We start from the raw sequence: 25031 nt of genomic DNA, 5'->3' as shown, positions 1-25031 counted from the left end.
GCAGTCCGTGATGTAACAGGATCCCATCGGCTACCCACCAGACTTAGTCCGTAGATCTGCATAGGGAAGTATGTAGGAATCCCGGCACCTGGTGTCAGACTTTTTTTTTGTCGTCATCTCGTTTGATATGGTCTGCCACGAATTCCTCTCCTGTGACAATGTCTCAGAGTAGCCCTCGCAACCTACGTCCTCAATCATTTGGTGGATGTATCCCAATCTCTGTCTTCCTCTACTGTTTTTGCGCTCTAAAGCTCCCTCTAATACCATGGAAGTTATTCCCTGATGTCTTAACAGATGTCCTGTCATCATATCCGTTCTTCTTGCTAGTTTCTTCCATATATTCCATTCCTCGACGATTCTGTGGAGAAGCTCCTCATTCCTTACCTTATCTGTCCACGTCATTCTCAACATTTCTCTGTAGCACCACGTCTCAAATGCTCCGATTCGTATCTGTACAGGTTTTTACACATTCCACGTCTCCCAGAAACACAATGCTATGCTACAAACGTATATTCTCAGAAATTACTTCCTCAAATTAAGACCTACGCTTGATACTTTTTTCTGGACAGGAATGCCCTTTTTGCCAGTGCTAGTCTGCTTTTTCTGTCATCCCTGCTCCTTCCATCATGAGTTATTTCGCTGCTTAAGGAGCAGAATTCCTTAAATTAATCTGGTTTGCGATCAAAAAATTCTGATTTAAGTTTCTCGTTGTTCCATTTCTGCTACTTCTCGTTTTTTCGTCTGTCCTGGATTCACTCTCAGTCCATATTCTTACTCATCAGACTGTCCATTCCATTAAACATTACGTCCTGTAATTCTTGTGTACTTCCACTGAGGATAGTAATGTCAGTAGCGAACACTAATATCCTTTCACTCTGAATTTTAATCCTACTCTTGAAACTTACTGTTATTTCCATCACTGCTTCTTCGACGTATAGATTGGGCTGCAGTCTTACGTTGTGACAGACGTTCACACTGGCTTCCATGTTTTTAGGCTGTACAATGTAATCCACTTGATGCAACTAAGGTCCACTCCATTTCCCGGCACTTACACCCTTCTGAGGTGCTGTGTCTCCCCTCACTTTGCTTCCCTCCTACTCCGGTTTTGGTAAGTCCACAAAACTGGAACCGCTCTTACTCACGAGAAACCCAAGAGGAGAAGCTCCCACGATGGGAACATCGTGAGCTCCATGCCAAGTGCCGGCATCAGGCGTCATTTCCTTGTACCGCCTCGTCTGATGGCGGGCCTGCAGTGACGCAGAACCGTTAGCGATTGCCGAGCTCGTGGTTCAGATTAATGACCCCCGTTGAGGCAGGGAGCACCAGCGGAGGCCGCAGCCGCACGGTGTGGTGTGGCGCGGCCGCCGGCTGACAAATTTGGGCAGTGGTCCGGCGGTGGCGCGGTGCCTGCTGGGAGGCGGGCCATCAGCGTCGGTTTTTTGGCGGCCGGCGGCCAGCGGGCAGCGCCTGCCCCGGCAGCCAGCGGGGGCCCCGGCTGTGTGGTCCACGCTGCCGCTGCCGCTGCTGCTGCTGCTGCTTCCCAGAAGCCGCCGCCGCCGCCACATGCCGCCCACATCGCGGGTTAGGAACGCGGCCGCTCATAATCGCGGCATTCCACTTGTTTGCTCTCCTTCTGAAATAAAAGGCGCCGAAAAAGCGCAAGCCTGTAGGGAGGACACTGTCATCTGCGGCGGAGAGAGAGATGGATCAGCCGTGATATGTGGCGGACATGACAGACGCGTCCACTTACACGTGTACAATGGCTACGTGCAGGCAGCAGATGAATGGAATTACCCGTCAAGAGGCTCTTCTCGGATGGATACAAAGCGCGGAGATAGATGGGGAATTCGCAACGCGCCAAGTGCGGCTCCGTAATATCGCTGACTGGACCGAAAGTCACAGGGTGCCCCAAAGCTCTAGTAAAGGGTGTACCCACTCCTCCCTCCCTTCCTCTCTTCTACGGAAAAGAAAATCTTAGCCAACGGAAATCGCATTTTGGCCCACAGACACAAGCATCAATGCTATCAGCTCAGAGCATGTACTGGACATCGACTATAGTTTAACGATAAACGAGCAGGCGACTCTTCCGTCTCTCTCCCTTGCTACTTCACAAGGAACACCTACAGTCTCTTTCCCAATGTTATTCCGGTTCGTCCGCCGCGCGTCTTTTTAATGAGTGCCAACAATATCCAGACACGACTATGAGTATTAACAATCACGGAATAGAAAAATTAATAACCAATACTACTAACTCAAGGAAGTCCGCCCGTTTGGCCGTGCGGTCTAACGCACGGCTTTCCGGGCGGGCAGGAGCGCCGGTCCCCAACACGAATCAGCCCGGCGGATTTGTGTCGAGGTCCGGTGAGCCGGCCACTCTGTGGATGGCTTTTAGGCGGTTTTCCATCTGCCTCGGCTACTGCGGGCTGGTTCCCCTTATTCCGCCTCAGCTACACTACGTCGGCGATTACTGTGCAAACAAGTTCTCCACGTACGCGTACACCACCATTACTCTACCTCGCAAAAATAGGGGCTATACTCGTCTGGTGTGAGACGTTCCCTGGGGGGTCCACCGGGGACCGAACCGCACAATAACCGTGGGTTCGGTGTGGGGCGGCGGAGGGGTTAAGTGGACTGCGGTAGTCACCGTGGGGTTGCGGACAACTGCGGCTGCGGCGGGGACGGAGCCTCTCCGTCGTTTCTAGGTCCCCGGTTAACATAACATAACATAACTCAAGGAACGTACATCAACAGAATCTACGCAAATCCCCACACCCCGCACTTATTGCTAGATGAGAAGCTGATTCTTAGTCATTCTCTACAGCAGGTAAGGCGTTCTTCTAGGAAAGGTCATTTCCTCCACCACAAGCGCTGCTCGCTCTTCAGTTAATGAGAGACTAAAGTAGCTGATGTACCCAGAGTTAGTTGCGAAACTATACCTGGACAGGAATCACAATGACAACTAGTTGCCGGCCGCGGTGGCCGAGCGGTTCTAGGCGCTTCAGTCGGGAAGCACGCCACTGCTACGGACGCAGGTTCGAATCCTGCCTCGGGCATGGATGTGTGTGATGTCCTTAGATTAGTTAGGTTTAAGTAGCTCCAAGTTCTAGGGGACTGATGATCTCAGATGTTAAGTCCCATAGTGCTCAGAGCCATTTTTTTGCTCAGAGCCATTTGAACCATTTTTGACAACTAGTTGTTTACACGACAGCTACCATAGCAGCATCGTATCAGAACGCAAGTTCAGTTACACCACCTGTCATGTGGACTGTTGTCATACTGCTCTGCTACCCCAGCTGTCACCAGTCAGCTGCGGACGATAGTCGCGGTGTGTAACATAAATGCTTTGCTCTCATATGCTTTTTTCGAAGTGGGATGTAATTGTTTCAAGGGCCGCACCAAGCTGCCTGACAGTGTGTGGCTCAACAACTTTGCTGCGAAAGGAGTGTGTAGACAAGCGCTTAGGACGAATCCGTCTTTGCTAGACCTGTTGGGGCCTAGCGGGCTATCGCATTGGACTCCTGAGTCACCAACTACCCACAATGCTACTTGAATCCCCCGTGAGAATGAATAGGTCGCTGAGGTTTCATTTATAGAATTTCTGTGATGTTGCTTAGGAAACTTATGAGACTATTACGATCCTGCAAAACAAACTCAGTACCGCACGTCGAAGGGAAACGTGTGAGCATTGCCAGTACCGAACCAGACAGCTGCTTCTACAGGAGACGTACTGCGCTTGCGCCTAACTGCAAACCGACAACATCCCTACTTTCATGCTCAACCAGCCACTTTGTTAGTCTGTTACAAGTACCGGGTACTCAAAAAGTCAGTATAAATTTGAAAACAGAGTAAAGCATGGTATAATGTAGATAGAGAGGTACAAATTGACACACATGCTTGGAATGACTTGGGGTTTTATTAGAACCAAAAAAAAATATTAAGTTCAAAAAATGTCCGACAGATGGCGCTGCATCTGATCAGAATAGCAATAATTAGCGTAACAAGGTAAGACAGAGCAAAGATGATGTCCTTTACAGTAAATGCTCAATATTTCCACCATCATTACTCAACAATAGCTGTAGTCGAGGAATAATGTTGTGAACAGCACTGTAAATCATGTCCGGAGTTACGGTGAGGCATTGGCGTCGGATGTTGTCTTTCAGCATCCCTGGAGATGTCGGTCGATCACGATACACTTGCGACTTCTGGTAACCCCAAAGCCAATAATCGCACGGACTGAATCCGGGGACCTGGGAGGCCAAGCATGACGAAAGTGGCGGCTGAGCACAGGATCATCACCAAACGACGCGCGGAAGAGATCTTTCACGCGTCTAGCAATACTTTTTTTAGGTTCTAATAAAACCCCATGTCATTCGAATCATGTGCGTCAATTTTTATCTCTCTATCTACATTATTCCATGGTTTATTAATTTTTGAAATTTATACTGACTTTTTGGTCACCCGGTATATTTGGTATGACAAATGGGGCGCGTGGTGAAACGAGTTCATATGGTTCAAATGGCTCTGAGCACTATGGGACTTAACACCTGAGGCCATCAGTCCCCTGTAACTTAGAACTACTTAAACCTAACTAACCTAAGGACATCACATACATCCATGCCCGAGGCAGGATTCGAACCTGCGACCGTAGCGGTCGCGCGGTTCTAGACTGAAGCGCCTAGAACCGCTCGGCCACATGAGTTCATTGAGAAGTACTCTCAGTAGTGCATTCCATACTTGTTTGCGAAATATAAATGTAGATGCTAATGGGCACTATTTCCACAGAGGCGCAGTTTAGGGGCAGGCAAAAAGAAAAAAAAAAATGAGGAAAGAGGAAAGAAAAGGCGAACGGTGAGAGAGCAGTGGGATGTAAAGAACATAGTGTACGAAGAAGAAAAATAAGGGTAAAGATTGTAGGGCATTAAAATGTGAAGGGAAAGAAAATATCGACATTCGGATAAGAAAGATTACTAACGGTTGCTAACATACGGCAGTATGCTGTCGTGAAGACGCCTGAGTGATATGTATGTTCTAATTATCTGAACAACATAGCCTATATCACAGTTCTAATATTTCCTTGTCTTCCATGACCAGTTTTAGTCAATATTCGCTAAAAACGTCACAGAAATTGCTGTGAGTTGGCGGCGCGCAACAGATAATACGAAGTATTGTTAGATCCAGATAAGACTTATACTGACCGAAAAGTGACCTCTAATACATAAAATCTGTGATCTAGATTGTGTTATTCAGACGGTTACTAACAGTGGAGGAATACGAATCGCTACAAACCACAAAACCGCAACTCGAACGAAATACTGCTTTTGCTGAATAGTATCGTAATATGAAAGCATAATTTTGCAATCGTACCAGAAGAACCACTAGACATTCGAAAGTCTGATACTTAAGACTAATGGAAGAAAAGTTTTTAATCTCGGAAGATGCGCCACAAGTGTTACAAGCGTGCTCCGGACCCGGGTATACGAGCTGCGAGACGTGTGACTGGGAAGACGGTTTAGTTACGTTCAGTCGCAACACTGAAAAAAGATTCCCTTCCTGAGCCCTATACGATGGCAACCATCCTAGGCAACACTCTCGCCTACCTAATTAGTATTCTGTTCTTAGAGAACCTTTGCATCTCAAGCTACGGGAGGCAAGTTAGTACAGGAGGGGGTACACAAAATACTACTGGGCCGCAGTGTTCGAAAATTCTCAGACATTCGCGAAGCCAGTCGACGCGTCAGAGAGGCTTTCCCCTACATAAAAACATGTGAGATGGCAAAGATAAACATGTTATTGTCAAACTGCAGCAACACGTCCTGCACTTCGGGCATACCCACTGAGCAGCCTCTCTGGTTTCATAAATATATCACTGATGATGCGTTGAGAACAGTTCTCTAACGGATTTTCTGGTACTGTATTCAACCACTCTCATTATGCCAAGTGAGCTAATGTAACAAAAGCGAAAGTCGTATTATTTTTAGTTTGTTGAAGTTTTGCGCTAATCGCCAGTGAAACAATGGACCAGGAGTGACGCTATTTTTGCAAGAAAAGCTACTTTGGATTGTGTGTTGTTACATATTTTGAATTCAATAATACGTGAAGGAGTAATGAACTGTGCGCCTTCCACTTTATTGTAATGTGATGCTGATCTCAATAAAGAGGCTACACACCAATGAAGATAAATCTCAATAAACGGGCTGAACAGCCAACTAGATTAAACTAAAAATGGTGAGACGTCGGTGTGCAGGTGTGGGTGGGAGGGGGCCAGGTAGCGGGAAGGGGAGCGGGCATGCAAAGTCGCAGTTTGTCATCCCCCCAGCTGGCCAGTGTGGCCGAGCAGTTCTAGGCGCTTTAGTCTGGAACCGCGCGACCGCTACGGTCGCAGGTTCGAATCCTGCCTCGGGCATGGATGTGAGTGATGTCCTTAGGTTTAAGTAGTCCTAAGTTCTATGGGACTGATGACCTTAGATGTTAAGTCCCACAGTGCTCAGAGCCATTTGAACCATTTGTCATCCCCCCTTTCCCAGCTCACTTGCTAGCCCAAACCATGGATGCGCTGCTCTGTTGGCTTTAGAGTAGTTTTACAGTACATATGTCTAAATTGAGTATTGAAACTGATGGTCAACTATGAATATTGCAGGTAGCTTGATGTCCTTAATGAGCAATACCTGTAAGCCACTGTTTTACGTTTCATAAGAAAAGCTGCCTGCAGTAGAAGAGAAATACCGTAGAAGCAGACTACTATTAGAATATATAAGACCGGCTACCGAAGATTTTGGTATAGTAATACACAAAGATGAAAATATTTAGAACAAGCATTTTGTAGCAATTGAGTTAGTAACCAGTGCGATATCGATTGCAGTTTATTCACATAGTTTGAGGTAATTCTGAAGGCCTGGGTGATTTGTCCTTCCTCAACTATGTGTGGCTGCTTCGATCAAGTTGTTGTAAATCATCCAAATGGTGAAGACCTGTAGTACTAACATGCCCAAGCAAACACAGTTTTTCTTATGCCTTAACCACTTCTGTGGAAGGTAGTCTGACGTAAGTTGTCCTAGTGCGAGGAAATAAATAACGTGCGAAGAGGACTGCGGGTATTTTACAAGCGCGCGGTGAGCGGGAAAATAAAGAGTCGAGGGAACAGGGCCGTCTCTCCGGGAGACAAGTGATTTGTGGAAAGGAGAACGCACTCACATGTGCTGACACGTCAAGGAGGAGAAGTTTATGGCCGCATCATCGAGCCGTCGCAGGGCCGTAAACAAAGGGAAAAGAAAAGAGCGTAACGGCCGGAGGAGAAAAGGATCGCGCCCTCTGAATGAGAATGGAGCGGTCATAAATTAATGATCACTTTGCGTCAAAGGGGGACTCACAGTTGGCGCCGAGGCTTTACGAGCGCATTTCGTGCATTTTTCAGGCAGCAACGCGCGCAGTTTAATGCTGGCCGGCCGTAACGCGGCTGGTGGTGATAGCAGCTGCAGGGGGTCGAGTGCTAGCCAGACCAGCCCACCCGCGAACGCCCGGCTTACGTCCGAGCATCACTTTGCCAGCTGTGGCGTCGAGTCTGACAGAGACCAGCGCCCAGCGTGGCGTATTCGTTTTCTTCCTCTTCGACGTTTCCAGTTCTTCACCTCCTCCCTTCCGTTTTCACCTCCACCATATTCACATCCTCCATCTTCACTTCTTTCGCGTTCACTATTTCGATCTTCTCTTAAATTATCTTCACCTTCATCTCTGACTCTTTCATCTTCACTTCTTTCATCTCCTCTTCTTTCATATTCACCTCTATCATCTTCACCTCCTCCTACACTACCATCTCCCCCTCCACCTCCTCCCTCACCTCCACCATGATCTCCTCCTTCTCCCACTAATCATCATCACCATCCTCCTACCTTCCTCAGTCATCATTACAACTCCAACAATTTTTTTTCATCTAGTTCGTTTGCTTCTTCAATCATATCTTCTTTCATCTCTGTCTCTATCAATGGGAATTGTTTCTGTAGCACTATTGCTATCCGAATTTTTCATTTCTTCTCGTCACCTTCGCTTCCCATTACTCAGTGTGGTCAATCGGTATAGTGGCTACTACACTTTAATCACCATTGTGGTTGACACACTTGTTTTTCTCGTCCCCTCTTCCCCTATTCCTTCTTCCCTTTTGAATTCCTCTGCTACTCCTCACTGTTCTATTAAAATAACTCCTACTGTGATTTTTTTTTCAACAGCCTACTGAGTGGTTTGGAATGGTCTCCCACGAATTACTCCCTTCTGCAAAATTCTTCATCTCAGAATAGCATTTGCCGCCTTTTTACTCAATTAACTGTTGGATGCATTCCAATCTCTGTCTTCCGCTGTAGTTTTTACACTCTACAGCTCCCCCCTCAATACCGTGGAAGTTGTCCTCTGATACTTACCACATGTCCTATCATCCAGTGCCTTCTTACTGTCGGTGGCCGCTGTGGCCGAACTGTTCTAGGCGCTACAGTCTGGAACCGCGCGACCGCTACGGTCGCAGGTTCGAATCCTGCCACGGGCATGGATATGTGTGATGTCCTTAGGTTAGTTAGGTTTAAGTAGTTCTAAGTTCTAGGCGACTGATGACCTCAGATGTTGAGTCCAATAATGCTCAGAGCCATTTGAACCATTCTTACTGTCAGAGTTTTCCTCATTATCCTTTCTTCACTGGTTCTGCAGAGAACCTCCTCACTCTTTACATCAGTCCACTTAATTTTTACCATCCTTCTGTACTATCACATCTCAAACTCTTCGTTTCTCTTCTTTTTCAGTTTTCGCACAGTCTACCATGCAATAAGGTGTTGCAACGTACATTTACGGTAACTTCTTCCTCATATTAAGGACAATATTTGATAGCAGTAGACTTCTCTTGTTCAGGAATGCCCTGTTTGCTTGAGGTAGTCTGCTTTTTATGTCCTCCTTGCTTCGTCTGTCCAGGATTATTTTCCTTCGAAGGTAGTAGAATTCCTTCAATGTTGCTCTTCCTAATGCTAACGTCACTCAGCTGGTACTCTTCCTACATGACCAGCTTACGTTTTCTCTCTTTCTAGTCTCATCCATCTACATCTGCCGATAAAGTACTTCACTCGCCAACTGTTTGAGCAGCACGACACCTTCAATGACAAAGTTACGAAATATTCTACTTGCTCTGCCCAGTACAGTCTGTTTCCTTCCAAAAATATTTCATATTTCATTGGGAGGCTACTCTTTGATGGGGTCTACGTCATCGACTAATGTAGAGTTAGTTATCATGGTTGATAAAAATCCACATATGACCATTTTCTTGTAAACTGAATACATTATTCATAGTATATAAAACTGTACCAAAGTATTTACAAAGTGTACTTTGTATTTCAAAAGCGTAAAATTGAGAAAAAGGGAAAAAGAATTTCAACAAAATCAAATCACGTTTTTACTCTCGTGTTACAAAAGCGAAGTTTGAACTCCTTCTCTTCTGAATTCGTTGGCAAAAGGATGTTGAGCTCTAAGTTCCTTTCTTCCTCCCTTACATCTTTCTTCCTTCTTTTCTTTCGATTACTAACGAGTGCAAAGAGAACTCAAGCCATTCTGCATTTACTTCAATCCTCACGTGTAACTTACGCGGGGCAGGTCATAACGCTCCGAGGCCGAGAACGCAAGTGAAACAAGTTACTCCCAGAAGGACTCTCATCAGCAATAAGTTAGTAAGCAACAGTACCGGAAGGAAGGAAGGAAGACGACTGCAGGGAAGGCTGCAGGGAAGGAAGACGACGCTGGTGGTTCCTCTGGAAGCAGACGCAAAGCCCACCCCTGCGGTCTGCGCGCGGTTTGTGGTGACAAATAAGAAGTCGCGGCTGCCTACCTCGTTCCGTGGAAATCAAAAGCGGGCGGAGGAATGGTAGCACAAAAACACCCGACTGCGCCAGTGGCGACAAATTGACTGACTCTCTGCAGCCGCTGCCGTAAGTGGCGAAGAGCGAACCTCGAAACCAGGAGAATCTCTTGCTGCTGCTGTGACGGATTCAGGAAACACGACCGAGAGAGGTGGCGCAGTGGTTAGCACACTGGACTCGCATTCGGGAGGACGACGGTTCAATCCCGTCTCCGGCCATCCTGATTTAGGTTTTTCGTGATTTCCGTAAATCGCTCCAGGCAAATGCCGGGGTGGTTCCTTTGAAAGGGCACGGCCGATTTCCTTCCCCATCCTTCCCTCACCCGAGCTTGCGCGCTCCGTCTCTAATGACCTCGCTGTCGACGGGACGTTAAACACTAATCTCCTCCTCCCCTTCAGGGAACACTTATAGGTTCTAAGAGTAGTCGTGCCGCAGTAGCTTGTTCAACAGGCGAACACTGAACGAGCAGGTCTCTAGTGCCTCCCAGTCTCCTCGTGATGTTGCTTCTTCACGTATATCTGATGGTAACAATCGATGTATTGTGGTGATGGATTTAGTTGCTATTTATTGGAGGAATTTCAAAATTATGAACGTCTAAAAAGCAAAAAAAGTAGAAGCAGTGAATATTCTGCATTATCACTTAATCTTGTTTATCGGGTTTTGGCTTCCAAGGCAGGCTATTGCTGACTATTACCTAGTTTTAATCCAGTTCGACCAAAATAATGCATCTTCCTCCAACCTCTTTACATTTATTGATTACCTAGCTTCAACTTTTTCTGTTATACCTCCGTTTACATTTATTCGCAATTTAGATTTCACTTTTACTGATACGTCGAAGATGATTTTTATACTGCTGCGTACCTTTCGGCCATTACGTTTTCCATAGTTATTTACCAATGTGTAATCGTTTCTGACAGCGATAATTTTTTGTGACGCTGGCCCTATAAGCCTAAAGCATGAATAACATTCATGGATACTATCTAACATTCTTCGTCATCTTGCTTACAGTGCCTCGTTTGTACTACATTATAAATGTTCCAAATATTAGATGCTAGTGAAAAATCACATATTTCATCAAAAAGAGGATGACCTAACGATTGAACCTGTCGATAACAAATCTAGTACTTTGTGCTGACAATACAATGCATCGCTGCAGCGTTTTTATTTAATGTATGACATCTGTATAATTTTGGAAATTTTCTTTGTCATGACAAGCAACTAGAAGGTGAATAGGAATTCACTCACTGAGTTCATAGGAAAAATGACTAATGAGATACCAACTAACAAAGGAGTGTGACAAGACTGCTGCATCTCCACAACTTTGTTCAACATGTACATACTTGAAACACTTGCACGTATAGGAAACAGAATTTCAGAAATATATATTCCTAGACGGAGAACTGTTTTAAATAACTTACTTTATGCTGACGATGCAGTGAACTTTATAGATAAAGAAAAGGATCTCCAGAAAGAAATTTAATGGTTCAAATGGCTCTGAGCACTATCGGACTTAACTTCTGAGGTCATCAGTCCCCTAGAACTCAGAACTATTTAAACCTAACCAACCTAAGGACATCACACACATCCATGCCCGAGGCAGGATTCGAACCTGCGACCGTAGCGGTCGCACGGTTCCAGACTGTAGTGCCTAGAACCGCTCGGCCACTCCAGCCGGCAAAGAAATTTACTTAGTGAAACAAATAAGTGCGAAATTTGACTTGGAGATCTTAACAGAGAAAACTAAGACAGTTACTTCTAAGGGGAAAGAAATCATTAGAACCAAAATAGTCGCAGAACGAGTAAACTATGTGATATGATATATGGCTACAGCATACATTCAGAAATTAAGCTTAGTAAATTCAGCCGGGTGTATGGAACAATTAACAGAAACCATAAAAAACGAAACATGGAAAGATATTCAAATCAAATTCTAGAAAACCTCTGTGGAAGCAAGACCGGGTGATCATCAAAAAATCAAGAAAAGTTAAAAGTTGCGCAATAAAAGGATGACTAAGCAGTTATCTTGTCAAAAGGCATCAGGAAATAACCTCCTTGCTACTAGAGGGAGCTACATGTCGCTCGCCCATTGGAAGATCTGCTTAATGCAACATTCTACGGACGTATCATTTCCGGTTTTCCAGATAAACGGCCTGAAAATCACCTGATCTGAATCCATGCGACTTTTGGCTCTAGGGATATCCAAAAGAACGCTATTATCAGGTACGCGTTCGGTCTTTATCTGATCTGAAGACCAGTAGACAATAAAACGTTTCTCAGATTGCACCGGAACTGATGCGAGCTAATGTAGATCACGTCGTTTCACGGATGCAGCATTTCGTCGATGTCTCCGTTCCTCATATTCAACAAATTGTGTAAGCGATGATTGATAATAAAATCAACATTAGGCCTTTCTCACTTGTTTGACCTCTCCTGCCCACGTCCCGTTGTTAATCTGTTGCATATGGAAACATTTCTATACGTCTTTCTTCCATCCATAGTGCCAGATTTGTACCTGGTGGCCAAAACTGGAACTGAATGAAATTTTCACCCTGCAGCGGAGTGTGCGCTGTTATGAAACTTCTTGGCAGATAAAAACTCTATACCGGACTGACACTCAAACTCGAGACCTATGCCTTTCTCGGGAAAGTGCTCTACTATGTGAGCTACCCAAGCACGACTCACGACCAGTCCTCACAGCTTTTAATCCGCAGGAAGTTTCATATCAGCGCACACTCCGCTGCAGAGTGAAAATTTCATTCTGGAAACATCCTCCAGGCTGTGGCAAAGCCATGTCTCCGCGATGTCTTTTCTTCTAGTTCTGCAAGGTTCGCAGGAGGGTTAGTGTGAAGTTGGGAAGGTAGTAGACGAGGTTTCTGACGGAACTAAAGCCGTGAGGGCGGGTCGTGAGTCCTGCTTGGGTGGCTCAGATGGTAGAGCATTTGCCTGTGAAAGGCAAAGGTCCTGAGTTCGAGTCCCGCTCCGACACACAGTTTTAATCTGCCAGGCATATATGCCCCCAGTAGCTGAGTGGTCAGCATGACAGACTGTCAATCCTAAGGGCCCGGGTTCCATTCCCGGCTGGGTCGGAGATTTTCTCCGCTCAGGGACTGGGTGTTGTGTTGTCCTAATCATCATCATTTCATCCCCACCAACGCGCAAGTTGGTCTACCCGACGGGAGGCCCTAGTCACACGACATTTACGTTTTATCTACCAGGAAGTTTCAAAATTGGAACTATTCCTCCCCCCCTCCACCCCCAGCGTAAATCGGTTGCGCATGTACGCATTAGAGTATCTACCACGCTTAGCTGCCATACGATAATTACAGACCGCACTTGACATCTGTAAGTGTCTGTACTTCAGTTATAACCACAAACTATTTTGTATAATTTCTGCAGAACCGAACGCTGACGACGCCGGCGTGAGAGGTGCAGCGGTAGCACAGCCCAATATCTGCGGCGGCTAACAATAGGCGGCGAATTAATCCCCTGTCGAACCGCGGATCGATGATTAACGATTAGCTCGGCGGGACTTCCCCGGCTGCCGCCCACCGTTTACGGGGCCTAACGCGCCGAACGACCGTGTCATTACGTCGTTATTAAAACATACTTCCCGCTTTGTCCACGCTGCGCTGCTGAGCGGCGCGAGTGTGGGTAGCTAATTAATAGAGACGGAGGACGGCCAGCGGGCGGTCGGCACGAGCCTTCCCGGGAGAAGAGGAGCAGACGAACGGGCAGCCAGCAGGGACGAGAAACGGGTAGGCCAACTGCCGCTGCCGCTGCTGCCCGGCGAGATCGTTATCGGCCGAGGCCCTCTCTCCTCGCCAGCGTGGCACTTCGTACGCGTCCGCGCAGACAGATGCGGCACGTCGTTTTTATTCGGGCGCGTTTTTATATCTGTTGTCTATAAAATATAAAGCGGCGCGCGGGCAGTAAAGCAGGTGCTTTAGCGCCGCGTAGGCCGGAGCCGGCGCCGCAGGGCGCCGTTTTCGTAGCCGTGCGAACTCGCACGTCGGCGGCCCGCGTAATGCCGTGTTTTATCGCGGCCGGCCTCTCAATCCCGGCGGTAATTGTCCCTCTGATGCCCCGGCTATCGATAGCTGCAGCGGTGCTTTCGATTGGTTCGCACTTGAGCCCAGCAAATGGATGGAAGACACTTTCCGCTGAAAAAAGCTTCGTAAGGAAGTGCTAAGCTGGAGGAGAAGCGGAACTGAAACCTTTAACTCGCCTTTTCTCTAGAAAAATCGAGACAGTGGTGAAAGCACAGGGTGCCTTGCCTCGCGGGGTAGCAGCGTGGTCCGGGAAGCCTTGTCACGGTCAGCGCGGCTCCCTCCGTCGGAGGCACGAGTCTTCCCTCGGGTACGGACGTGTGTGTTGTCCTTAGGGTAATTTAGTTTAATATAGATTAAGTAGTGCGTAACCTTAGGGACTGATGTCCTCAGCAGTTTGGTTCCATAAGACCTTACCGCAAATTTCCAAATCTCCAGGGTGCCTCACAAGGACTGGCTAATAGTCAGGAGTATGAGAGGAGCGACGCTCGAAGTAAAAAAAGCCTACTAAGCAAGGGCTCTAAAGTGCGTAGCTTAAGAGCTATGTGCTGTTGTTCAGTAGAAGAAACCTGTTTCACAGTTGCGAAGATGAACAACTGCTCATAGCCCTTAAGATAGGCACTTCAGAGCCACTGAGTGGAGAAAATCTCCGAACCAGCAGGCAATGGAATCCGGCCTCTTAGGATTGACGTTTCGTCGCGCTGACCACTCAGATACCGGGGGGCCGAACACCATTCCTCCCAGGACGCCCTGCATATAGTGCAACCCACACTAAAGAACCGGTGTGCTAAACTTAAGGACGAAAGTAAGTTCCGCATGATGTGCCACTGCCAAGTAACGGAGCTCGATGGAACTTGGACAATACATAGATAGAACTGCTAAAGATTTGTACAGGAGGTTGGTGTTGTTGTGGTCTTCAGTCGAAAGACTGGTTTGATACAGGTCTCCATGCTACTCTACGCTGTGCCACCCTCTTCATCTCCGAGTAACTGCTGCAACCTACATCCTTCCGAATCTGCTTAGTGTATTCATCCCTTGGTCTCCGTCTACGATTTTTACCCTCTACGCTTGCCTCCAGTACTAAACTGGTGATCCCTTGATGCCTCAGAATGTGTCTACCAACCGATCCCTTCTTCTAGTCAAGTTGTGCCACAGATTTCTGTTCTCCCCAATTCTATTCAGTACCTTCTCGTTAGTTACGTGATCTGCCCATCTAATCTTCAGCATTCGTTTGCAGCATCACTTTTGAAAAGCTTCTATTCTCTTCTTTTCTAAACTGTTTATCGTCCATGTTTCACATCCACCTGAAAAAAAAACAAAAAAACAAAAAAACGTAATGAGACGAACAGAAATAACACTTTTATTCAAAGACAATAATTAAAACGAAGTCACCACGATTTATGATTGACTCTGGACATTAGGGCAGGCGGGACGTGTTTCTTGAAAGGCTGTCTGGATCCCACACACGGCAGAGCATGCTCTGCAGCGTACTGCCACGCTTGGCACGAACTCGGTAAGGAACTGCTGTGGTAGGGCGTTTCATTCCTCCGCCAGCGCGGATGACAACTGCTGAATGGCCGTTGGAGCATATGGACTTGTTGCAGGGCGTCTCCTCTACGCATTCCACCATGGCCAGTCCATTCACCGAATATCCTCCCGTCCCTAGTGCTCCTCCACGTGCCGTGTTCGATGTTATCATCGATAAAAATGAACTCAGACGCGCAAAGGGATGACCACGCGCACATAAGGAACGAGCACACTGTTACAATAAAGGTGCGTTCACAACTGTGTGCCTTGGGCTAGTCGCCGTGCGGCTGTAGCTTTGCCCACACGGCAGTAGTGAACACACGTGTGAATGGAATGACTCCCACGGACAGTTGCATCTGGGGCAAGCACAGTCACACCTTAACGTTGACCGGTGAGTGTACCGTTTCAGAGATTTGGAGATCAGCATGCCCATGCAACATTGTGCCTCCGACAACCTAACACCTGGACCGCGAAAACGATCCTGTTCGTCAATGGTCATGGGTACATTACCTGTTCCCACTAGTCGCCAAATGAGGGTTCGTGCTGTATTTATTAAAGCTGATTTTTGCTTCAGGCAGACAATAGCAATGCAGAAGTTCTAGAATGTGTGAGTTTAGTTTGTGAGAACTTCTATCCTTGCATATTATGAAGCGCGCGCGCACACACACACACACACACACACACACACACACACACACACACACACACACATTGAAAACACATATCCATTCAAATGCACATACCTATGTTCTCATCTACACGCACATGTGTTTGAACAGGAAAGGGCAACATAATTTTCGCTAAATTGACCACTGAATCAAAATACATCCAGTCCCGTCAACGTACAGGATTCAAAGCGTACTTGTAGCAGTAGCCCAGGAAATATGCGATATTCCTCGTGTAGTTAGATACCCAGCATTTACTCTTCTAGTCTCACATGTTACTACCAGCAAACCAAATTGTGAGAATAAAAATCTTTTTTACGTATTTCTGTTAAGAATACAAAATTGTTGGCTTTTCATTACTATTAAGTCATCAATTAAATTGATTCAAACCTTAACTACATACAGGCTGCCCACTTCGGAGCTATTTTAGAAACAGGCTTTATCCATCTAATGCGGCCTAATTTAGTCTCGTGAAGAATTGATCTCTCCGTCGTATTCTCATGGAACTATGGCTACAAAGGCACTTGCGCTTCTCGAGGAGGGCACACCTGCCAGGCAAAAAAGCTCTCCTGGGAAACAGTAACTTAAGGTTGCTGACGAATGATAATTGGCAACAGAAAGTTTCTCGTATCGTAACAGGTTGTAACAAGCCTTATCTGCAGAAATTACGGTGGACGGCCCCTAGACCTGTTCTGTTCTCCAGCAATTATTACTATTGAAGATAGAGTAGCAGTGCGACGAAAAAATAAAAATAAGCAGTCTTTCAGTTTGCACATATTCACTGACAACAGGAGACGTCTCTTCTACCGTAGCCATTGTAAAGGGAAAAGAGTTGAAAACCTTAACTTAGGGAAAGTCGATTAAAGAAAGTCAAATGAATTGAAGGAAACTGGCCAGTAAGAAGAATAGTTATTGTGGAACAAGTAAATTATGTTAAATATTTAAGGTTTCACGTTCCACATGATGATGATATAGCGCGAAATATATGTGGTTCTATTCAGAAAAATACTAAACAATACGATATGCTTACATGAAATATTTCAACGTAGTTGTTAGTCCAGTTCTTATAACTGAATGTAGAGTGTGAGAGAAAAAACCAAATTCCGTATTCAGGAGCTGAAAAATAAATTTTAAGAGATATGCTTGAATATAGTTTGTAAAACAGAAAGAAAAACATAATGTAAAGTGGAACCACCCATGAATAAGACAGAAACAAAAGAATAGAAAATGGCATGATATTTTCACAGGATGGCTAGTTGCATTTTACCCACATCAGCCTTTAACTATGTCCCACAGGGAAAAGTGGCAAAGAAAGACCGAAGATAGATTGGGTCGCTACTCATGAACAAAAGTTTGCTGTGTAGTAATTTATATAGATATGTTTCAGCAAAGACAGCCTGCTGGTTGACAATCTTCATTATTAGTTTAGTCTTATAATGGGGCCATCAATATCAAAGAAGTCATGAACAAAGACATAACACAAGAAAAATACAAGAAAACAATCGTTTATCAAAAAGGAAAATACAGTAAGATAGGTTGAATACCGTATAGAGGGGGCAAAGAGAAAATAAATGAAAACGAAGAGAACGTTAAAAGTTAAGTCTTGACTCGTTATTAGAATATGAGGACAGTCCTATTTTATTCATTATTATGACGAAAGCGCTTCGGCGACAGAGGAAAGCGTTTTCTTCTTTATTGTTAAAATGTTGCCATGGAACAGTCAGTTTGGCGTCTTCGAAGATTTGGATCATCTCAAACGCGGTAGCAATGGAACTAGTAACGCGTAAGACATCCTGTGAGCAAAATCTAGGATAAATACGAGTACGTTGACCGTTACCACAAACAACTAAGGTAAAAATCATTCATCTGGCATCTATTAATACCAGACACGCTTCGTCACGGGAGCACAAGACACTAAAAGATTGAGTACTAGTCAACAAAGCAGGATTTTAGATTGTTGCCAAGCAAGATAATTTTATAATTCAGCAAACATGTCAGCATTCATCTATCACTTCTGATCTAATAAAGATGAAATGTTCTTCTCATCAGTTAAATAACGGAAATGGATAACTTCCTCTGCTAGGCAGCCGTGAGATGGAAGGGACTGTTCACCGCACCCTGCCACTCACCCTCGCCCCCCCCCCCCAGCCTCCCCACCCCCCTCTTGGCAGTCTTCTGAGCTGTGTGAAATAGTATTTGTGTGTACACCAACGAGTCATAAAATTATGACCACGTCCTTAATAGCACGATGGTCCACCTTTGGATTACGTCAGAGCAACGATGATTCCGATTTCCATGGATTCGGCAGGTCTTTGGTAGGTTTCCGGAGGCATTGGAATTGTATTTCCACCCAAAGTTCACTCATATTACGAACACAGGGCTCGTTGTGGAGCTGGCGTCCGATAATGTCTCAAATATTCCCGATCAGATTAGAATCATGCGAATTCGGTGGCCGAGACATGAAAGTGAGTTCACTATCAAGCTCCTCAAACCGCCGCAGCACGATTCAGGCCCTGCGATACGGATAATTATCATGCCGGAGGAATCTATCGTCAACGGCAGGACTCCAAGCATGAAGGGACGATGGTAGCCAGTGGTAATGCTCACGGAATCCATGGATGTCTTGTTGCCTTCCATTAAATCGAAGATACCGTGGAAGCCCAAGCGGAAGTCCCCACTGGCTTGTATCCGTGGCACAGTGCACGTTTCCAGCAACCGTTCGGCTGGATGATGGTGTATCTCGACACTACCAGTCAGCCTAGTGTAACGGAAGCGTAATTTATCCAACCAGACGATACGTTTCCATTGGTCCTCGGTCCAATCTCGATGATACCATATCCATTGCGATTTAAAAATGTCGATGTCATTGGATCAACGAGGGAAAATGTAGAGGTTGTCTGCTGAAGACACCCAAGTTCAACAGTGTGCGCTGAATGGTGTGCCCTGAAACACTTGTGCCTGCACAAAGACTGTGCTTTGTCCTCAGATCTGTCGCAGGTCGTGGCCTACCAAGCTTTACAGAGCGTGCAATTCTCCGATGTTCTGTGGTGGGATTTGAACTTCCACCGCCTCGTCGCCTACTCCTAGTTACACTGTCCTCTGACCACTTTCCACAGATGCTTGACAGTATCACGCGAACAGGTACCCATCTTTGCTATCACGTTATCGCTCGTTCCCAGGCTGCGCTGTAAGAATTTGCCCTTTGTCAACGTCGCTAACTTCAATGGACGTCCCCTTTTGTGACTCGTTTCGTCACTACAATGATTCTTCATTAATCTCTGCTCCACTTTTATAGGATGATGCAGCCGTACCTTCTTATGGGTTTTTTGCAACCTGCAACGCCTTCAGATACCACGCTGAAGTTTTTCGTACTGTCTCGCTCGCTGTGTAAAAACTATTGCTCATACAGAAAAAATGGACAGAGTATTTATGTAGGAAATTTAATTTAGTTAAATTTTGTACTAGGATATGTTTTCGCTAAAGGGCATAATTTTCTAATTATTCAAGAGAAACATAGAAAAGTGACCTTGAAACAGGTTTTTCTTCAGTAGCTCGAAGACCGTGGACCCAGCGAAAACGTACCCCAGTACAAAATTTACCTACATTAATATTTCTACAAAAAAAATTCTGTTCATCTTTTCTGTATGACTAATAGTTTGGGTATAGAGAGCGAGAGAAGGTGAAAATCTCACACATGGTTTTTGAAGGTGTTTTCGGTTGCATAAAACCCAAAATAGGGGCAGCTGAATCTCCATATACACCAGATCGTTATAATTTAAGTGTAGCTACTCACAGAGGTCCATTGTGGGCCGTAATTATCGTATGGCAGCAAAACCGGTTAGATCTTCTAATGTGTTAATGTGGAACCGATTCACACTGGAAAAAAATTATTTACAGTTTTGGCCACCAGGTGCAAATTGTCGCTGTGAATGCAAGGAAGAAGTATAAAAATGTTTCCATATGTAACGGATTAGGAACGGGACGTGGGCAGAAAAGGTCACAGAAGTGAGAAAGACATAATGTTGATTTTATCATTAACTGCCACTTACACAGCTTGTTCTATATGAGCACCGGAGACGTGGACTTGATGCTGTACAGCAACAGATTTGTACCTGGTGGCCAAATGTGGAACTAATTTTTTTTTCGGCATAAATCTATTCCGCATTAATTCATTAGCGTATCTAAGAGTTTCGCTGCCGTACGACAGTAATAGCCCACACCGAACCTCCGTAAGCAGCGGAATTTACTTGTAACTTTACGGTCCGTTGCCGCGTTACTTGCCCGCAACGCCACGAACCACCGATCAGTTTCGCGTCGGGCAGTGGTAATAAATAATGTTTTGATTCGTCATTGTACGACTGTTTTGTGTCCCGCGCTGAAAACATATAGACGGCAATGCTGAGGCGCGCTGTGCGGGTTTGCGCTGTTGCAGGCGCATGTTCCCGACGTGCCGCGTGTCGTTCACGGGCGTGCGCGCCGAGCAGCGGTACGCGGTGCTGATGGACATCGTGCCGGTGGACAACAAGCGCTACCGCTACGCCTACCACCGCTCGTCGTGGCTGGTGGCCGGCAAGGCGGACCCGCCCGCGCCCTGCCGCCTCTACATGCACCCCGACTCGCCCTTCACCGGCGAGCAGCTGCGCAAGCAGGTCGTCTCCTTCGAGAAGGTCAAGCTCACCAACAACGAGATGGACAAGAACGGACAGGTAGGTCGCGCGTCGATACAGTTTCATACTACCGCTCGGGGCCTGTGGCTCGCTGCCACTGAGTGGCATGAAAGGTATTACAAAATTATTATACACTGGACCAGCATAATGTTCCCGTTCTGCTCGGGAACCGATTCTCACTTTTACAGTATTCCCCCTTCCTGTGGCCTTTCCTGTAGTGAGCTGTATCTTCTGAAAGTCCAACTATGATAAGGCAGATATATATTGAATCCAAGGATACCCTGAAGAGACAGGATGGCAGATATACTGATTTCTATAAGTTAATATACCAGTGTTTTTTCTTTTTTTTTTCTTTATTGTTATTTGAAACACCTTGTACAAAGGTGGGCTGTCAGCAGCATAGTACGCTGCTCTTCAGCCGCGATTGGTACAATAAATGACATAAAGTAGTGACAGATAATACAATAAAAATGGCGGGTAAAAACTGTAGACACAAAAACAAGATACATGAAGCCGTTCACGCTGGACAAGAAAAAACACTAAATCCTGTTGACACGGCGCACATAACATGGATGCCGGCGACGGCACACGTGAACAGTCGTGGCATGACGGCGAAAGAACACTAAACACAAACGAAGGCACACACACGAGACACTGATGGCGATGATCTCCGGCGTGCGAATGTTCACTGAGCGTGTGCGAGTCCGGGGACCTGCCAAGAGAGGAGGAGGAGGAAGAGGAGTGGGAGAGGGAGAGGGGAGAGCAGAGATGCCATGGGCAGGGGAGAGAGGTGGAGGGAGGAAGGGGGAGGGAAACCCGGGGGAAGAGAGGCGGAGGAAGGGGGGACGGGGGAAAAGGAAAGAGGAGGGAGAGAGTGTGCCTAAAGGAAAGGACACAGGAAGTGGTGGAGAGGATCAAAGTTGATAGGAGGGGTAGATGGAGAGGAGGAGGACATCATCAGGGAGGGGGAGCTGGCGGAAGCCACCTTGAGAGAGGGTAAGGAGAGTGGAGAGATGGAGACCGGGTGGGACGTGGGAATACAAGCGCGGGAGCGGGCGGGGGTGGGAGAGGTTGGGTGAGACAAGCAGGTGAGGAGGATCGAGTAATACATCAGCAGCCATTACAGATACTATATATAGAAAGGGAGCAAGGCACAGTGGTAAGGAGAGGTGGGCTACAGGGCGGTGTGGCAACTGTCATTGTAAGAAAGCTGGGCAGGAGCAGAAATGAATAGCAAACAAATTATCACTTAAGTTGTATTTGTCCAAGCGTACGAAGACTCTTTACAAATAATGCGGAGAGAAATAAAGTCCAGCTCTCAATGTTAACAAGGGAAAGGCTCTCTGAGTTGAAGCACAAGCAGCAACTAGGTGGCGTCAGTGCAGCGTCCAGTAGCGAAGAGACTCCGAGGGCAAGTGAGATCTGTGGCTGCCACCAGACCTTCTACTTGCAGCGGCAGAGGGCGCTGGAACAGAGCCGCTCGGGGCGTGACTCAGCGGGCGTGCTACAATGGGTCCGCCGCATCCTGCCCGACCGCTGTCCGCGTCTGGAGGAAATTGTCAGTTCCATTCAAAATGGTTCAAATGACTCTGAGCACTATGGGACTTAACATCTGAGGTCATCAGTCCCCTAGAACTTAGAACTACTTGAACCTAACTAACCTAAGGACATCACACACATCCATGCCCGAAGCAGGATTCGAACCTGCGACCGTAGCGGTCGCGCGGTTCCAAACTGAAGCGCCTAGAACCGCTCGGCCACTCCGGCCGACCACGTGGCAGTTCCGTTCCCAACTTAAAGACGCTGGTAATTAGTCATCAATACGTGGTACCACAGTAATGTCTCCGAGTGCTTTGTTCTGTTTCTAATATAGGTTGAGGTATCACAAGTCATGCATATTATTCGGTGACGCAAGTTGCAACCCTCTTCCACTACAGGGGTCCGAATCACAGCGTGTAACATGTCAGTGCCTAACGTAAGTACGTCGATGCGTGATAAACAGCATGCTATAATCGAGTTAAACCATTTCGACGAGTTCATGCGCAAATGGACCTCCCCTTGAGAATGGCGATGCCAGAACACACACTATCTCAGCGATATCTTCAGTGATGCATTGGGTTCACTGTCATCCGTTGTACTCCATTCAGTCCCGGTTTTTCCCCTCCTAATTTCCGTTGTTTGCAGATCTTAAAAAACACCTTTACTTTGATAGTGATGACGCGGTGCAAGGAGACATAAAGTTTTTGTTGTGTCTCCAATGTCAAATACTCCACAATGACGATATCAACAAATTGGTCTCTCACTGAGAGAAATGCATTACTTTCCAGAGTGTTGGGAAATAAATATAGAATGTTAATAACGATTATTTCATTTAAAAAGTTTTAAGAGTTTTCACAAAAAATTTGTGGGTAATACTTTTTAACGGATCGTCCTGTTTTGTGCCGTTGCATCGAAATACGCATCCGAACGAGTGGTATACATTGATCAGCGAGCACATTATTACCACCGACCTACTATCGATATAAAGCCGTCCAGGCAAAGCAGTGTCACCTGGCGAGGAATGACTGCCAGTCAGACACACGAAGGGTGCATGTGATATCATTGGGCATGCTGCCCGTGTGTAGAATGGGGAAGACACGCCATCTGTCTGAGTCTGACCGAGGGAAGGTTCTGATAAGCCGGAGGCTCGGCACGATCATTTCGGAAACTACACGATTTGTCGGGTGTTCGAGGAATGTTGTGGTGAGTGTCTTCAATACGTGGCAAAACCAAGGCAAAACGACGTCCAGACGTCCAGCGGCCATCCCTCATCAAAGATGTCGGATGTCGTAGACTAAGCAGAGTCGTAAAACAGGAAAGTCGCCGAACTGTGTAACAACCAACATCAGAGTTTAATGCAGGGCAGAGAACAAGTGTGTCTGAACACTCCTAACGATGGGCTCCGGCAGCCGACGAAATATGAATGTGCCAACGTTAACACCACGACGGAGCCAACTATGACTAAAATGGGCTGGTGGCGGCTCCATTATGTCTTGGTAGACATTCACGTGGGCGTCCAAGGGTCCAGTGGAGTTCGTGTAGGACACCACGGCGGCCAAGAAGTATCGTTCTCTGGTTGCTGACCACATACATTGCAGACCACATACACTCCTTCACAACGATATGTTTCCCGATGGCAGAGGCATTTTTCATGACGATAATAGGCCATGTCACAAGGCCAGGAGTGTGATGGAATGGTTCACGGAACGCAGTGGCGAGTTACAACTGACGTGATGGCCCCCTAGTTCGCCAGATCTGACCGCGAACGAACACATCTTGGATGTGACTGAACATGGCGTCAGAGTTCATCGTCCCCCTCCCCGGAATGTACGGGAATTAGGTGACTTGTCTGTGCAGATGTGGTGCCAAATCCCTCCAGCGACCTACCAACCGAGCGAGGTGGCGCAGTGGTTAGCACACTGCACGCGCGTGCGGGATGACGACAGTTCAAACCCGCGTCCGGCCATCCTGATTTAGGTTTCCCGTGATTCCCCTAAATCGCTTCAGACAAAGGCCGGGATGGTTCCTTTGAAATGGCATGGCCGACTTCCTTTCCCATCATTCTCTAATCCGATGGGAGCAATGATCTCGCTGTTTGGTTCAAAAATGGTTCAAATGGCTCTGAGCACTATGGGACTTAACATCTATGGTCATCAGTCCCCTAGAACTTAGAACTACTTAAACCTAACTAACCTAAGGACAGCACACAACACCCAGCCATCACGAGGCAGAGAAAATCCCTGACCCCGCCGGGAATCGAACCCGGGAACCCGGGCGTGGGAAGCGAGAACGCTACCGCACGACCACGAGATGCGGGCCGCTGTTTGGTCCCCTCCCCAAATCAACTAGCCAACCGACTTGCCAGCCCCTCATTGCTTCCATGCCACGACGCGTCGACTCTGTTATTCGTGACATCGGTGGACATAGCAGCTATTAGGTACGTGTTCTGGTTGTTCGGTGCACTTCATTGCTAATCTGACGTTTGATATATGCTCCCATTGTGTTATTACAGTTCTAATGGCCACCAGTGTAATGCAGCACGAAACGCTATTATCCGGATTAATGCGGAACCCAGTCTACATGGATAGTCGAAAAACGCTTATCCACATTAATGCGGAACCCAGACTGCACGGGTAATCGAAAAACGCAGATAATTGAAAACACATGTCTTTTTACAGGAAACTGGTATTTACAGTATTTACAAAA

General features: G+C 46.6%; 1 protein-coding gene across 1 annotated transcript in view; it reads left to right on the top strand.

Annotated features, from left to right (window-relative positions):
• LOC126154130 (T-box protein H15-like) overlaps positions 1-25031 on the top strand; it is a 370779-nt gene that overhangs the window by 239243 nt on the left and 106505 nt on the right. The window contains exon 3 of the mRNA XM_049916116.1: positions 20552-20825. Within this exon, the coding sequence (XP_049772073.1) occupies positions 20552-20825 (274 nt within the window). The remainder of the gene's footprint in view (positions 1-20551; positions 20826-25031) is intronic.

The sequence above is a fragment of the Schistocerca cancellata genome, chromosome 2 (assembly GCF_023864275.1).
Source record: "Schistocerca cancellata isolate TAMUIC-IGC-003103 chromosome 2, iqSchCanc2.1, whole genome shotgun sequence".
Classification (NCBI taxonomy): domain Eukaryota; kingdom Metazoa; phylum Arthropoda; class Insecta; order Orthoptera; family Acrididae; genus Schistocerca; species Schistocerca cancellata.
The sequence above is the reverse complement of the archived record's forward strand: the minus strand, read 5'-3'. Positions and strand labels throughout refer to the sequence as shown.